Source organism: Pyrus communis, chromosome 8 (assembly GCF_963583255.1).
Source record: "Pyrus communis chromosome 8, drPyrComm1.1, whole genome shotgun sequence".
In the NCBI taxonomy this organism is placed as follows: Eukaryota; Viridiplantae; Streptophyta; class Magnoliopsida; order Rosales; family Rosaceae; genus Pyrus; species Pyrus communis.
The window spans coordinates 14,623,637-14,641,318 of NC_084810.1; the positions used below are offsets into that span (position 1 = coordinate 14,623,637).

Here is a 17,682-nt window from a genome sequence, read left to right on the forward strand (position 1 = left end):
AGATTAAGATCTGAGCCCTTCATTCATTGGCATAAAGAGGGACATGTAGAGCTTCGCACGCGGGTTATCCCATGTAATTTGCAGGAAATGGTTAAATTATTTGTTGACCTATACTAAAAAAGTTCTAAATTATTTGATACATATAATGTTTTTTTTTTCTTGTCAATTAGAGATTTAACCACAAAGTCCAAACAAGCATATGCCAGTAGACCAACCACCTGGATTGACAAGGGTACAAACGAGATGTCAAAAAGGATGTACTTGTACTTGAAACAATCTATTAGATCAAGTGGACATCAACTCAAATGATATAGAGACCCACACATAAAAGCCCAAAATTGGCCACAAAAAAAGAACTAAAAGAAGTACTAGAAAGATCACCCACCGTCACTACCACAAATATGGTGAAGAAGACTAGCCACCGGAAAAACAAAAAAGACCACTACAAGCACAACTCTAGTCCATTATACTCGACCATCTTGTGAACTTGCTAGTTTACACCAAATTTTTGGCATTGTTGCCGGAGACCCTACTCGAGTTTCCCAACATGATATCCTACTTCATATCTAATTATTTTAATTTATTTTATTTTATTTTGTTCAATTTTGTTTAGGAGTCATAAATTTGTCTAGGAAATCTTCGTCACTGTCCTATTTCAGCTTCTGCATCTTTGTTTCAATACTATTTTGGACTGACTTGTTTGAATTTTTACGAGCCAAGTCATATATCATTGGAAACACTGTACTAAAAATCCTCGTGCTAGGCAGCTGGTAATGCCCCAATCAATTCCTAGATGTTTAAATATTAAGAAAGAGTGCCTACACCCGCTTAGGCGTCCGCGTAACCCACTTAAGCGCCCACCTAGGCGCTCGCCTAGGTCGCTACTCTCACTTAGACAGAAAATCAATAACTTTCATTTTTCTTTTATTTTGTCAATAAAATGTAAACGACTTGTTAAATACTTAGATGAACACTCATTATATGCTTATACCTCATGTTTTCAATATGTTGCAATAATTTATAATCTTTCATTTTATTTTGTAATTTATGTAGCACAATACAATTATGTGTTTTTTTTTAAAGTATAAATAGGCACTTATTTACATAATATATTATAAATTTACTTAAATCTACTTAGGCCTCCGTATATCCCACCTAGGCGCTAGGCCACAGCCTGGTGCCTAACCAGCGCCTAGTGTCTTTTAGAATCTTGATTGGGAAGCCCTAGAAATCTAGTTTTTAATCCAAGAAACAGATCAACAAATGGATATTTGAGCTAGAAGAAATTTGCAAAATACTAAGTAGTGGACAAACATTTTGAGACTATTTCAGACGTGGAGACTGCTCTTAAAGAAGGCTTCCCTCAAGAGTTAGTGGAGTGCTCAGAGGAGTGCAAATGGTTGTCTGGCCATTTTCAGGACTCGAAGTTTGTGATAAGTATAATAATTTTTTATTAATTTTTTTGTATACACACCAATATGTACATTTTGTGTTTAACAGAAGGTATCTACAGAAAATAAGATCAATAGGTCGAAAAAAAAAAAAAAAACTTCTCCACCAACTCAGTTTGAGGCCTTTCTCCTATAGGTTGGAAAAGCAACGACAGGTAAAAGTAATGAATATATATTAATTTTTATTAAGATTAATAATGAATTTCCTACATTTTTTTTCATGAGGGTTCTAAGTTTATGGAAATCGACATGTTCCAGGAGTTTTATGTTCAACCCGGCCAGGAGAGGGCTGAACAGCTCCATGTAAGTTTATCTAACTGTTACTTTTCTTTCATTTAGAAATGTTGTAAATATTAATTAAATATTAATATGTATTTTCTTATAATAGGCTACCATGGTGGAGATAAGCAATGCTCTTCTCCAAGCAGTGGCACTGCAGCTTCTCTCTGACACCTATATTGAGAATGTGACTCCACCCGAGGATACAAGTCTTCAGATCATGACTGAGACCTTGGATCAAACTCTTGTTCATAGGCCTAGTAGGTTTTTTTGAGGGATAGGGAGCACGACACCATGACACTAGAGCCTCATCTTCTACCAGAGGGAGTTTGGGACAAGTCACCATGTTGACTGTAGAAGTTAAGGACCTGAAGGAGAATCAAACCTACGAGTGTAGTTCTAAGCAAGAATGATGTTGACGAATAGCCTATAATGGAGCATTGGGAGATGAGTTCTCCATAGACATGTCTACGCATAGACGGCGTCATAAGGGCCTCTATTAGGCATAGAGAAGATATGTGTATATATGTTGAGGGATCGAGAAAGACATAGATGTCTCGCCTAATAAATACCCAGGCTTGTGTATTTATAGGGATCCTGAGAGTTCTTGTAAGGAAAGTAATCTTAATCAAATTGGGAGACCATCTAGAAGAAAATATAGAATAAGATACCAAATCTTCTTAGAATCGTGATTATATTGCCTAATCCCTAAGGTATTATAATTTGTCTTTAACTAGGGTTTCTTTTACTTGGGAGACAAGTAATATCTTTAATAGGCCTAAGCCTATCCTACCAGACTACGCTCAATGGGCTTCTGGCATTTGGTCTTTCTTTTCACTTATCATGGGCTCATAAAATCATAGTCCCAAAAGAGGGTCATATGTAAAAGTTCACAAGCATTTCTTAGGCATATAATAACCTTAAAGATTAAACCATAATTCCATCATTCAAACACTTGGGACATTTTATTCATCTGTGAGACAAACCAATCCCTATTGAACAAAAGTCCTATTTCTTTTTCTTTTTTTTTAGTACATAGATATTTTTAAACTAGGGGGAGGGGGAGTTCGGTTAAGCCACACTATGGGCAACCTAATTTAGTATCGAATTCGCCATCCCCGATATTCGAACCTAAGACCTTTCACTTCCAAGTGAAGAGGAGTACCACCAAACCATAGTACTGAGTGACAAGTCCTATTTCTTCTTTTAACTTGAATCAACATATATACTTTAATTTATAAAGTAAATAACAATACAAGTTACAACTCTCCACGACGCATTTTCATGTTTTGGAAACGATTTATTATAGCTTCATTATCAATGAAAGGAAAAACAATACTTTCAATATAACCCACCATGCTATCACTCAATCATTGATCTCCTATTCGGTTACACAATGAACCTTTCATTTTTCACAATGTAATTAGCAAATACACTTAATAATATACTCTATTCCTCCTTGTCTCCTTTCAATTGAGAAAATTCACTACTTGATTGCATATCAAAAATATAATTGCCAAATTGATTTTTTTTTTTTTTTAAATAATAAGAATGATAACTCCTCTTTCAGGCATTTTATCAAGCAACTAGAAGACATGTGCAAAAAGCAACTCCAACCTTTAAGGAGGCAACATCCAAGTCATCTATGGAAATGCATGGGAGTTTGATGGGTCAATTGCCCTGCCTTTTCATCTGAATGGATCTGCTAGTGATTAGGATGTTATAACTTTTTTTATTACTTGTACGTACATTTTGACATATATTACAAGGGAAATGGATCATCTCTGAATCCTTTCCTCCTAATCCACCAAGTCTGGGAATCCAGATCATTGAAATTTGATCAAACGGCTACAAACAGGGGCCCACTTTAAAAGTTCTAATAACTTGAGCCATTGGATCAAATTTCAATGGTCCGGATCCTCGGATTTGGTGGATTAAGAGGAAGGAATCCAGAGAGGATCTCTTTCCTATTACAAGTGCTAATTAAATTAATTATTGTTTTTGTTTTTCATATAATAATCCTTAAATTTTTTATAATAATTATTAATCAAAAACAAAATTATTAAAAAAATATAAAATATTTTTCCTAATAAATTATTTCGTCACCTTAAATTTAAGGCTAGAAAGATTTTCCTCACGGGTACTTTTATGCAACGAAGTATTTACAAATAAAAAACCATTAAAATACTCGAAAACCAAAAATGATAGGATAAATTTCATTATGTCCTAGTTTACCCAATGACATGTTTCTTCGCGCAAAGTTTTTTTATAACGAAGCCTTTTCTTTACCTCAACCTTAACATGATGTTGCTACGTCATAAGGCGTTGTCGCGTAAGCTTCTTTGCCTGCGCGTTGCTGTGGATTAGAAACCGTACAAAAAAAAAAATGTTTCGAAGCTACAAGAGATTGTTATAGAAGATTAATTTTATTTACACTGAAAGATGTTTGAGCTTTTTGAAAGAATTTTAAATGAAGAGCAAAAATTGAGTGAATGAAGCTCTTGGAATTCTTTGATCCACTCTATGAATAGCATGACCTGTGAGTGATTGGTTGTGTAACAAAAATTAGTAAAATAGGGTGTAAGAGAATTATGTATTAAGCTATAAGCTTTTTTAACCAAAATGATCCTTGAGATTTGCATAACTTCTCACTTTGGTCTCTAAGATTTGAAATCCATAGAATTGGTCTTTGACTTTGTCCACAGTTAATCATTTTGGTCATTCCGTGAAAAATCTTCATAAAATAACGATAAAATTACGAAAATTACAAAAATACCCTCTATTTTTGTCAAATCATTTTAGCCTGTTGTTTATTATATTGGCGGTAATTTTCTCACTTTAATCCTTATTTAACATAATTTTTCACCAAATGATTAAAATAATTGATGATGGACAATCTTAGGGACTAATTTTATTGATTTCAAATCTCAGAGACCAAAGTAAGGAGTTAGGCAAATCTTAAGGACTATTTTGACTAAAAAGCATAAACTATATCATTGGAACCACTTTATGAAAAGTTGTAGTGCTATGGTATATTCACTTTCTCCTTCGGATGATTAAACTTGCACCTCACACCATTGAAAATTCCATGACGGTGAACGTATGGCATTCCTGCGCAATGTTTCACCTTCAGTTCGATTTGGGTGGGTTCTTTTCTTCGCAGCAACATAGCAAACTGACCCCATGATCGTCCAGATAGCATACGCCCTCACTTTGAGCCAAAATTTCACTCTTCTGGAAGACAGAAAATAAACAAGGTTTAGTCTGTCCTTCATGTTTAATAGCCGCAACCTAATCTTCTAAGTAGAGAATCCAAGAACAGCTCATCCTTACGAAAGGCAAGGGAAAATCAACACTGCATCATAATTACATGTATCTAATTACTGCGACATCATCTGTTGTATTCAATTAATGGAACAATTATTCGGTTTCTTCGATTTGTATGTCACCTTTTAAGGAAATACTCTGCACATTATTGCTTCCAGACTAACATGATGCGTTTCTACATATTATACTACGAAGCAAACTAAGTCCTCAAAATTAACATCTAAACCCACCACTCCCCTAAATTTCCAATTCAAAAACCAAAACAAAAATGATGAACAAAGAAAAAAAAAAAAAGAGTTAAGAGCAAACTAAAGTAATCAGTAACCTAACAACTACATGCCAAAAAAAAAAAAAAAAAAAAAAAAAAAAAAAGAAACAAAATTCAATGATTCTTAAAAATCATAAATTGAAGAAACCTTAGGAAAAATAAGCATTAAAGTTCAATAATGGAAATATACATTGCAGAAAAAACCTACGGGTTCCAAACTGCTGGAGCGAATGAAAGAGAAAGGAAAAGTCGTTGAAAATTACCGTTTCGTTCCTTTTAGGGTTTCACAGTGCGAGGCAGGTCTTCATCTTCTTCCGCCTATAGCTGAGAGAGAAAGAGGAGAGAGAGGATTAAGTGGTATAAGAATAACAGCGTGGATGTGAAGGGGTGGGATTTGGCGGCAGAAAGTAAAGATCGTTGTTGTGACGGAGTTAAAGGGAACGGAAGGGATGATGTGTTGGTGGAAAGTTCTAAACGCATCCGGAGTTGCGCCACGTATTCTGTACTTCCAGCTTTTAGTTTTTTATTTTTATTTTTTTTAATTTTTTAATTTTTTTATTTCTTACTTCCTGCTCCTGTGTATTTTTACAGGTACAGAAATATATTGGTAGCCGAACGAGAATCAGGATGCCATGCAAAAAATTTATATTTATGGGGAAAGCGTTTATCATCAGATTATTGCGTTCTGAGTTTAAATTATTTGTATCGTTTTTAAATAAAAAGTAAATTTTATTTTCTTTTTATTTTACATATTGTTAAATGCGATTCACATGCTCAATGCATTTCATAATTCTTTTACATATTTGATATTTTCCTGTGGAATAGTCGAGTCTCAAAATTAAAATGTGGTATAAACATCATCAATGAGAATATTCATGAATTACTAGATTCTTAAAAACAATCAATTAAGAAACATCAACTGTGGAACAAAATGAAAGAATATACTAATTTATTTCTTCTGTTACATCCTAAGTGGGATTTGTTCTTAGCAAATCCACCCATTTTCACAATAAAATAATACTAATTGAACCTAAGAAAATAATTTGCTTATTTATCTTGAAGAAATTTTTGTAGCAGCCATGCATATATGATTTTTCGCTAGCTTTACCCAGATTTCTTCTTGTCCCTTGCTAGAGCACCCTGAACCTTTGGCGGATTCGGACCTCCACCACTCTGAGAATGGGACGACGAACCGCGTTTCGTGCCAGGATAAAGGACCGTTGCTGCATCTTTCTTACTAGAAGACATAGCTGCTAATGATAAACTTGATTAAACTTGTTTACAGAAGGTATACGAAGGAGGAGATCAAGTTGTGGCTTTTGCATTGAATATGTTGGAAATGTATTTATAGACACCGGGTTCGTATCTAGCAGTTTGGTTTCCATAGAACTACCAAGAAATTACGGTAACGTAACTGCAAATGTAAACGCAGCTATTTGTTTTAATCGTAACTCCTTTTTTTTTTTCTATATATATCCTGAATGCTGACCGAGTTGTCTGATGAGCTGAGAAGCGTTGGGGGTTCGGAAAAAATCCTCGAAAAGGAAAACAAATTTCTGACAAGGCCGAAATTTTTATATAATTTAATATATATGTGGAGATTCAAATTGTATGGGGAATATCTGTTAATATTTTCCCTCCATTCTTCTCTTCTGAAGTTTCTCTGTGATATATATTGAAACTTCCTTTCCGGTAATATATTGACTTTCAAGCCTTCTGTGATTTCATATAATATTACACAATAAATGTTCAAGGCCATCGATCCATGCAGAAAATAATCTTCCCCGACACACGCGGTTTAACGAATGTTTGAAGAAGATCACCAATGTATATCTTAAGAGGTGGCGTGGAGACCAATCTTTATACGTTGAATGTAAAATAACAAAGACTTTGGAAAGATTTTGGAATGTGAAAATAAATGCATCGTGAAATAACAGAGAATTACCATAAGGTGGAAAAAAATCATGGAGAAAGTTGATGCATAGAGTTTCGCCAGGCTTTCATACTGCAGGCCTGACGCTACCGAGTAGCAAATTTAAAGGTTTATTTTGGTTTGATAGGAGGAGAGTAAATTTGATTTTATCTTACTAGCTAAAGTGGAAACCAGTGTGACTCTGGGTAGGACGGACATCGGGTGTTTCCTTGGACGGTTGTAATGTTTAATTCTTTTTGTTAAGGGTATTGAAACACAGAAGAAAATCACTTTGTTTCTATTGTCTTCTGTTGTGCTCAAATTTGGATGCCGTTGGCAGGAGAGTAGCTTACACGGAATGATTTTACTGCCACGTGGTGTCGCAGTCCACTTAAACAATGACGTGTTGAAAATTTAACACGTCAATGTTCTATTGAAACAGTTTGCCGTGGTATTAGTAAACCTGCTTCATGTAAGTTCTCTATTGTAGATTTACTTCCAATGGATCGAGCAAGTTGATCAAATTTATAGCTCCTTGAGAATAGACTTGATATGAATTTATTATACCCCGTTTGTTTCACCTCAGTTAAGATTGATTTAACTTCAAGGACTAAGCTGGATTTAAATTAAACAACTTATTTTTTTTATTTTTTATTTTCATAAGAAAGGATAACAAGTTATTTAGACAATAACATAAATTATAAAAGAAATCCTCCATCTAGCAAAACTAGCTAAGATATCCCACGCTATATGGGAAGGAGAATAATCCCTAAACTCATTTGAAAACAATGCCCAGAAGGGCTGCCCAGTATCTTACTCGAACCCATAGTTTTTCGACCATCAATATAAGAATAGTGAAACCTTTGATGTAGTGTCAGGCTAATAAGCTGAATAATAAAAATAACAGTCCTATGGGTTTTGCTCGGATTGAACTATAATCTCTCTCTACTTTGAGTTCCAGCAACCCAAATTTCTTTCTAGGTGGAATCGAGAAAAGTGGGAAAATGCAGAACAATGCACCTCTTGACCATGTCGATGGGAGGAGCTGGCGGAGTCCACAGGAGTTCCAATGAGGTTCTTAGTAAATCCCTCGCACACATTACCATACCCACGGCGGATCCAAATCTGTAACACCCGAAAAAATTAAACAGTTCTATCATTATTCCATGGAAGAAACAACGTTACAAATTTACAAGCTACAATATCATCGTTCATATTCTGAAAACGTCGCATTGTGGTTCCATCATCAATACAAACAATAACATCTCTCGTAAATAACCAAGCTCTACTTAACCTTTGATTAATCGCCGAAAATGCTCTCTTAACTAAAACAGTTGCAACTGCAAAACTAGATTCTACCACATTCAGAACAATGTACGAGGAATTGGATTCCATCTTTCTCCGAACCCATGACAACAATTGATGAATTCGCAGACACGTAAGCACGCACAGGCATGGTTTTTACGACAGATATCTGGGAATTCTGCGAAAAGGAACTTTTGAAATGAAACTGAATTTATTATCGAAGCTTAGACTACAAATTCCAGAAGAAAAAACCTAATGGTGCTGGTATAACATCTATAATTAGACTTCTGCTTGCCTCTTCGTTACCACTTCCTCCTAGCATAATCGTTTTCTGATAGGGATCTACTCCACCTTGACCCAAGCGAGAAGTGCCGTTTCAAGAAAGGTTTCGTAGAGTGGTTCCGAGTGCTGGAACTGGGTTCCATCTTAGATACTTTTACTTTCCTATCGGCATTCTTCTGATGATCAAAAACATCGTAATCATCATCAAAGTAGCTATGTACAACTCTATTTTTGGATATCTTAAGGTTTTTGGCTTTGAGCTCTGCTTCGGCTCTCAAAGCTTTTCTCGACATCATTAATACTTGCTTCTCTTCGACCATACAAATTGGGCAAGCTGGGTCAGACTTATCAACCTCCAATGTCATAGTCTCCAAGCACTCGGCATGGTACAAATGTCCACATACCAACAAAGAAACCACTGATGTATCACTGCCGGCAATAATTTTCTGGATGCTCCATGAAGATCTCTCTGTTAAAAGCTTTGAGCAGACTCCACAAGACTGCAAATCTATGGAAGGAGAACATGAGAACCTGCTGCTGGATCCAGTTAGCTTTCCATGGATAGAACCAAAGTTCTCACTGTCAAAAGACCATCTTTCCCTTTGAGAATAGGTCACGAGCTCAGAAAAGGTACGCATAGACCAGCCATCAGAGGACCCACCTAGAGATCCAGGCGCCATGTCATTGCTGCAAGTAGAGAGTACAAATGATTGTCTTCCTTCAGATATTGAGTTGTTATTTGGAGATTTTAATCCCAATACCCGACTATCAGAAACCTGTCTCAACAGCTCATGTCCTGGTGAACGACGGGCTCGTCTTGATGGGGTTGAGTTGGGAAATAGTGGATAGCTAGGGGTACATGATGGTTCTGCAGTTGGTGTTGAAAAATTTGTAGGCATGGACAACGAAACATTTGATGCAAATGAATTTGCAATTGCCGATGATTCTGTCAAACTCTTCACCTGAAATGCAAATGGAAAGAGGTCAACACAATCTAATGACAATGGGTAAAGGGACAGAGCATCAGACAACAATGCATAAAACCCAGTATAACACGTCTAGTTTTAATGGAGTCAAACTCACATCCGGAGAATAATTTCTTGCAATGGATATATCTGCAAAATGCACATACTCAGCTCAGTAAATCACAAACAAACGAAGCAACAAATGCCAGCAATCCAACGATTAAACTTATGTGACTACCTAACATAAAATGGCAGTATGTCTGATAAGTGTGTGCATGCGCAAAACATCAGAAGCAAGCATCCAAAGACCTCCTCGTGAGGGCTACCAATTTTCCACTGGACAAATAATTGTAAAACAAGGAACTGCAGTTTATCAATGCCCTTTCTTAACATGTGCTCAAAATAAAAGAAAATAGAAGAAATATGTCCTCAAAATTTAAGTTATATGTTCTTTTAAGACAAACGTTGTCGATCCATACAACAAAGACAGGTCCAGAATTTCTATTTTGACAGCAGAAAATTGTACATTTGAGCTTTCTTTATCTTTTTTTTATGATATGTAAAGCAAAAAACTAGGAAGCAGAGAGAGGCATATATTTGGTATAAGGCTACTGTGTTGTTCTTCAAAGTGTTTACAAATACCAAGAAAAGATCAGTCATTCTCATTCAGGACTATCAGAAAGTCCTATCAATGCAAACATGATACCACTGTGCAATTTGCATCACACTGAGGATTGCAAAGTTAAATTTTCATTTGTACAGGCATTTCTGATGTAATAGTTTATAAACCAAGTAAAAGAGTTCATTAGGTATTCACTACATTCAATCTTATGTAAATTAATCTCATGATGAAAAGTAGGAAGTTCAGAAGCATTCATTTACCAAAGCGGGGGTAACGTTACCTGGAGATGGACTCAGATTTGTACCTGTTCCTCCATGAACAGGGAACTTTTGAGATATAGGTGTTCCAAAATTTTCTAGTGGGCTTCCCGGATCTGAGAAATTACCCCTTTCAGAACTTAATGCACCTTTTAACTCCATGCTATCATTAGTACAGATTCCACGAGAGACTTGATATGGAATACCAATTTCCCTAGAAACACGCTGTCGATTATCCCATTGAAAATTCCATGACGGTGAACGTATGGCATTCCTGAGCAATGTTTGACCTTCAGTTCGATTTGGGTGGGTTCTTTTCTTCGCAGCAACATAGCAAACTGACCCCATGATCGTCCAGATAGCATACGCCCTTACTGTGAGCCAAAATTTCACTCTTTTGGAAGACAGAAAATAAACAAGATTTAGTATGTCCTTCATGTTTAATAGCCGCAACCTAATCTTCTAAGTAGAGAATCGAAGAACAGCTCATCCTTACGAAAGGCAAGGGAAAATCAACACTGCATCATAATTACCTGTATCTAATTACTGCGACATCATCTGTTGTATTCAATTAATGGAACAATTATTCGGTTTCTTCGATTTGTATGTCACCTTTTAAGGAAATACTCTGCACATTATTGCTTCCAGACTAACATGATGCGTTTCTACATATTATACTACGAAGCAAACTAAGTCCTCAAAATTAACATCTAAACCCACCACTCCCCTAAATTTCCAATTCAAAAACCAAAACAAAAATGATGAACAAAGAAAAAAAAAAAGAGAGTTAAGAGCAAACTAAAGTAATCAGTAACCTAACAACTACATGCCAAAAAAAAAAAAAAAAAAAAAAAAAAAAAAAAAAAAAAGAAACAAAATTCAATGATTCTTAAAAATCATAAATTGAAGAAACCTTAGGAAAAATAAGCATTAAAGTTCAATAATGGAAATATACATTGCAGAAAAAACCTACGGGTTCCAAACTGCTGGAGCGAATGAAAGAGAAAGGAAAAGTCGTTGAAAATTACCGTTTCGTTCCTTTTAGGGTTTCACAGTGCGAGGCAGGTCTTCATCTTCTTCCGCCTATAGCTGAGAGAGAAAGAGGAGAGAGAGGATTAAGTGGTATGAGAATAACAGCGTGGATGTGAAGGGGTGGGATTTGGCGGCAGAAAGTAAAGATCGTTGTTGTGACGGAGTTAAAGGGAACGGAAGGGATGATGTGTTGGTGGAAAGTTCTAAACGCATCCGGAGTTGCGCCACGTATTCTGTACTTCCAGCTTTTAGTTTTTTATTTTATTTTTTTTAATTTTTTAATTTTTTTATTTCTTACTTCCTGCTCCTATGTATTTTTACAGGTACAGAAATATATTGGTAGCCGAACGAGAATCAGGATGCCATGCAAAAAATTTATATTTATGGGGAAAGCGTTTATCATCAGATTATTGCGTTCTGAGTTTAAATTATTTGTATCGTTTTTAAATAAAAAGTAAATTTTATTTTCTTTTTATTTTACATATTGTTAAATGCGATTCACATGCTCAATGCATTTCATAATTCTTTTACATATTTGATATTTTCCTGTGGAATAGTCGAGTCTCAAAATTAAAATGTGGTATAAACATCATCAATGAGAATATTCATGAATTACTAGATTCTTAAAAACAATCAATTAAGAAACATCAACTGTGGAACAAAATGAAAGAATATACTAATTTATTTCTTCTGTTACATCCTAAGTGGGATTTGTTCTTAGCAAATCCACCCATTTTCACAATAAAATAATACTAATTGAACCTAAGAAAATAATTTGCTTATTTATCTTGAAGAAATTTTTGTAGCAGCCATGCATATATGATTTTTCGCTAGCTTTACCCAGATTTCTTCTTGTCCCTTGCTAGAGCACCCTGAACCTTTGGCGGATTCGGACCTCCACCACTCTGAGAATGGGACGACGAACCGCGTTTCGTGCCAGGATAAAGGACCGTTGCTGCATCTTTCTTACTAGAAGACATAGCTGCTAATGATAAACTTGATTAAACTTGTTTACAGAAGGTATACGAAGGAGGAGATCAAGTTGTGGCTTTTGCATTGAATATGTTGGAAATGTATTTATAGACACCGGGTTCGTATCTAGCAGTTTGGTTTCCATAGAACTACCAAGAAATTACGGTAACGTAACTGCAAATGTAAACGCAGCTATTTGTTTTAATCGTAACTCCTTTTTTTTTTTCTATATATATCCTGAATGCTGACCGAGTTGTCTGATGAGCTGAGAAGCGTTGGGGGTTCGGAAAAAATCCTCGAAAAGGAAAACAAATTTCTGACAAGGCCGAAATTTTTATATAATTTAATATATATGTGGAGATTCAAATTGTATGGGGAATATCTGTTAATATTTTCCCTCCATTCTTCTCTTCTGAAGTTTCTCTGTGATATATATTGAAACTTCCTTTCCGGTAATATATTGACTTTCAAGCCTTCTGTGATTTCATATAATATTACACAATAAATGTTCAAGGCCATCGATCCATGCAGAAAATAATCTTCCCCGACACACGCGGTTTAACGAATGTTTGAAGAAGATCACCAATGTATATCTTAAGAGGTGGCGTGGAGACCAATCGATTTGGGTGGGTTCTTTTCTTCGCAGCAACATAGCAAACTGACCCCATGATCGTCCAGAGAGCATACGCCCTCACTGTGAGCCAAAATTTCACTCTTCTGGAAGATAGAAAATAAACAAGATTTAGTATGTCCTTCATGTTTAATAGCCGCAATCTAATCTTCTAAGTAGAGAATCCAAGAACAGCTCATCCTTACGAAAGGCAAGGGAAAATCAACACTGCATCATAATTACCTGTATCTAATTACTGCGACATCATCTGTTGTATTCAATTAATGGAACAATTATTCGGTTTCTTCGATTTGTATGTCACCTTTTAAGGAAATACTCTGCACATTATTGCTTCCAGACTAACATGATGCGTTTCTACATATTATACTACGAAGCAAACTAAGTCCTCAAAATTAACATCTAAACCCACCACTCCCCTAAATTTCCAATTCAAAAACCAAAACAAAAATGATGAACAAAGAAAAAAAAAAAAAAAAAAAGAGAGTTAAGAGCGAACTAAAGTAATCAGTAACCTAACAACTACATGCCAAAAAAAAAAAAAAACAAAAAACAAAAAAAAAAAAAGAAAAAAAAAAAGAAGAAGAAGAAGAAGAAGAAACAAAATTCAATGATTCTTAAAAATCATAAAATTGAAGAAACCCTAGGAAAAATAAGCATTAAAGTTCAATAATGGAAATATAAATTGCAGAAAAAACCTAGGGGTTCCAAACTGCTGGAGCGAACCAAAGAGAAAGGAAAAGTCGCTGAAAATTACCGTTTCATTCCTTTTGGGGTTTCACACTGCGAGGGAGGTCTTCATCTTCTTCCGCTTATCGCTGAGTGAGAAAGAGGAGAGAGAGGATTAAGTGGTATGAGAATAACAGCGTGGATGTGAAGGGGTGGGATTTGGCGGCAGAAAGTAAAGATCGTTGTTGTGACAGAGTTAAAGGGAACGGAAGGGATGATGTGTTGGTGGAAAGTTCTAAACGCATCCGGAGTTGCGCCACGTATTTTGTACTTCCAGCTTTTAGTTTTTTTTTATTATTTTATTTATTTATTATTTTTTGATTTCTTACTTCCTGCTCCTGTGTATTTTTACAGGTACAGAAATATATTGGCAGCCGAACGAGAATCAGGATGCCATGCAAAAAATTTATATTTATGGGGAAAGCGTTTATCATCAGATTATTGCGTTTTGAGTTTAAATTATTTGTATCGTTTTCAAATAAAAAAGTAAATTTTATTTTATTTTTATTTTACATATTGTTAAATGCGATTCACATGCTGAATGCATTTCATAATTCTTTTACATATTTGATATTTTCCTGTGGAATAGTCGAGTCTCAAAATTAAAATGTGGTATAAACATCATCAATGAGAATATTCATGAATTACTAGATTCTTAAAAACAATCAATTAAGAAACATCAACTGTGGAACAAAATGAAAGAATATACTAATTTATTTCTTCTGTTACATCCTAAGTGGGATTTGTTCTTAGCAAATCCACCCATTTTCACAATAAAATAATACTAATTGAACCTAAGAACATAATGTGCTTATTTATCTTGAAGACATTTTTGTAGCAGCCATGCATATATGATTTTTCGCTAGCTTTACCCAGATTTCTTCTTGTCCCTTGCTAGAGCACCCTGAACCTTTGGCGGATTCGGACCTCCACCACTCTGAGAATGGGACGACGAACCGCGTTTCGTGCCAGGATAAAGGACCGTTGCTGCATCTTTCTTACTAGAAGACATAGCTGCTAATGATAAACTTGATTAAACTTGTTTACAGAAGGTATACGAAGGAGGAGATCAAGTTGTGGCTTTTGCATTGAATATGTTGGAAATGTATTTATAGACACCGGGCTCGTATCTAGCAGTTTCGTTTCCACGTAACTGCAAATGTAAACGCGGCTATTTGTTTTAATTGTAACTCCTTTTTTTTTTCTATATATATCCTGAATGCTGACCGAGTTGTCTGATGAGCTCAGAAGCGTTGGGGGTTCGGAAAAAATCCTCGAAAAGGAAAACAAATTTCTGACAAGGCCGACATTTTTATATAATTTAATATATATGTGGAGATTCAATTTGTATGGGGAATGTCTGTTAATATTTTCCCTCCATTCTTATCTTCCGAAGTTTCTCTGTGATATATATTGAAACTTCCTTTTCGGTAATATATTGACTTTCAAGCCTTCTGAGATTTCATATAATATTACACAATAAATGTTCAAGGCCATCGATCCATGCAGAAAATAATCTTCCCTGACACACGCGGTTTAACGAATGTTTGAAGAAGATCACCAATGTATATCTTCAGAGGTGGCGTGGAGACCAATCTTTATATGTTGAATGTAAATTAACAAAGACTTTGGAAAGATTTTGGAATGTGAAAATAAATGCATCGTGATATAACAGAGTATATTACCATAAGGTGGAAAAAAATCATGGAGAAAGTTGATGCATAGAGTTTCACGAGGCTTTCATTTGCAACCGTTGGGACCCATATAAAACCAAGTTTTCAAATTATTTAAAAAAAAATGCAGACTGCTTGAATTCAAATAGTATTTTCTTAATTAGCAGTTACTAGTTCATTTTTAATATTAGGGTCATTTTGGTTCCGTCCTTAATCAACCTAATTGTTTGACTAAAACCTTGTTTGTTTAATATTTTGATTGAGGTGATTAACATCATTTAAGAGATTTAACTCATTCATTTATGCATTTAATGTCCCACAAATTATGAAATTTAAACAAACTAAATAATATTTTTAAAATATAATAAATACTTCAAAATAAATATTAGAGTAATATTGTTCTTCACAAAATTATAGCAAGAAAATAATGTATATTTTAAAAAATAACTACTAATATATTTTAAAACATAAAATAAATACATATAATTAGCATGGTACATTTAGCAACATTAAAAATGAGTACAAATAAAAAAAAATATGGGTACAAATACAAATAAAACTTTAAAAAATATGGACATAAAATGAATTAATATATGGGTACATAATAAACTGAAAAGAAAATTGGTACAAAGTAAAAAAGGTTGCAAATTAAAAATGGGTACAAACCAAAAATAAAAATTTATGATAAAAAAATTTAGCCATAAATATAAATACACCGAATGTAATAGTTGTAACACTAAATGAATACATTTAGAAATAAAAAATATTTTATTATTGAAATAATTAATGACGTTTGTTAAAACCTAAGGATCTTGATCAATAAGGGCAAAATGTTTTAATCAATGGAGTAACAAAAAGAGGGATGAGAACTTAATTTCTCCTATTAAATTAAGGGAGCTTGCATGAAAATGGCTTGAGCTAAGTTTATTTTAGCAAAAAACGATGCTATAACTTTATTTATGGAAAAAGAATTAAATATTAATGAAATACCCTGAAATTTTAATAAAAAAGACAAAAGAACTTAAATTTTAATGAAAATGACACAATTTTAATGTAAAAAAATTTGACGCGCATCCATCACATACACTATTTATAAAACTAAACGCTATTTATGAAACTAAAACACTATTTATGAAAGTGAACGGTACTACACTATTTATTGGTCTAGTTCCATAAGGTACCGTTTGGTACGTGGGACGGGACGGGACGGAACAGAGTGGGACAAGACGTTCCGTCCCACGTTTGGTGCGCCTAAAATGGGTGGAACGAGCTGTTCCACGGGACGAGTTTTGGGTGAATTTTCGTTCCACCTCAACCCCTTGGAACAACTCGTTCCACATCCGTGGAACACAAAATTATAACCTCTCCGTCTCCTTCTTCTTCCTCCTTGTTTCCATCCGAGGGCATCTTTGCTCCCACTCCGTTCCGTTCCGTCCTGTCCCGTCCCGTCCCGTTCCATTCCGTTCCGTCCCGTCCCGTCTGCATACCAAATGATACCTAAATAGTGTCTAGTTCTTGCATATATTTCATAAATAGTGCCTAGTTAGGTCCAATTTCATAAATAGTGTATAGTAATTGGTACAGTTTCATAAATAGTCTCTTTCTTGATCTGGTTTCATAAATAGTCTCTAGTTATTGGTCCACTTTCATAAGTAGTGCCTAGTTCTTGGTCATGTTTCATAAATAGTGTCTAGTTCTTGTTCCAGTTTCATAAATAGTTTCCACCTATTGGTTAGTCTAGTTTCATCAATAGTGTCTACTTATTGGTCCGGTTTCATAAATAGTATCTACTTATTGGACAAGTTTTATAAATAGTGTCTAATTCTTAGTTTAGTTTCCTAAGGTTTAAAACTTAGACCTTTTTTGGTCCGATAAAAGCACGTATTGCACCTAAAATGATGAACCCATAAATGATTATGTCATCAGTAATTATATTTAAAAGCTGTTTACAATTACCAAATTAAAATTCTCTCACATTTT

At 34.8% G+C, this 17,682-nt stretch overlaps 1 protein-coding gene across 1 annotated transcript; it reads right to left on the reverse strand.

Moving 5' to 3' along the window:
- Positions 1–8,844: 8,844 nt before the first annotated feature.
- Positions 8,845–11,017, reverse strand: LOC137743005 (uncharacterized). Its single transcript, XM_068482928.1, has 2 exons — positions 10,672–11,017; positions 8,845–9,786 (listed from the first exon to the last, which is right to left on the reverse strand). The coding sequence occupies exons 1-2, from the start codon at positions 11,014–11,016 to the stop codon at positions 8,845–8,847; spliced, it is 1,287 nt and encodes a 428-aa protein (XP_068339029.1). The 5' UTR covers position 11,017.
- Positions 11,018–17,682: the final 6,665 nt, after the last annotated feature.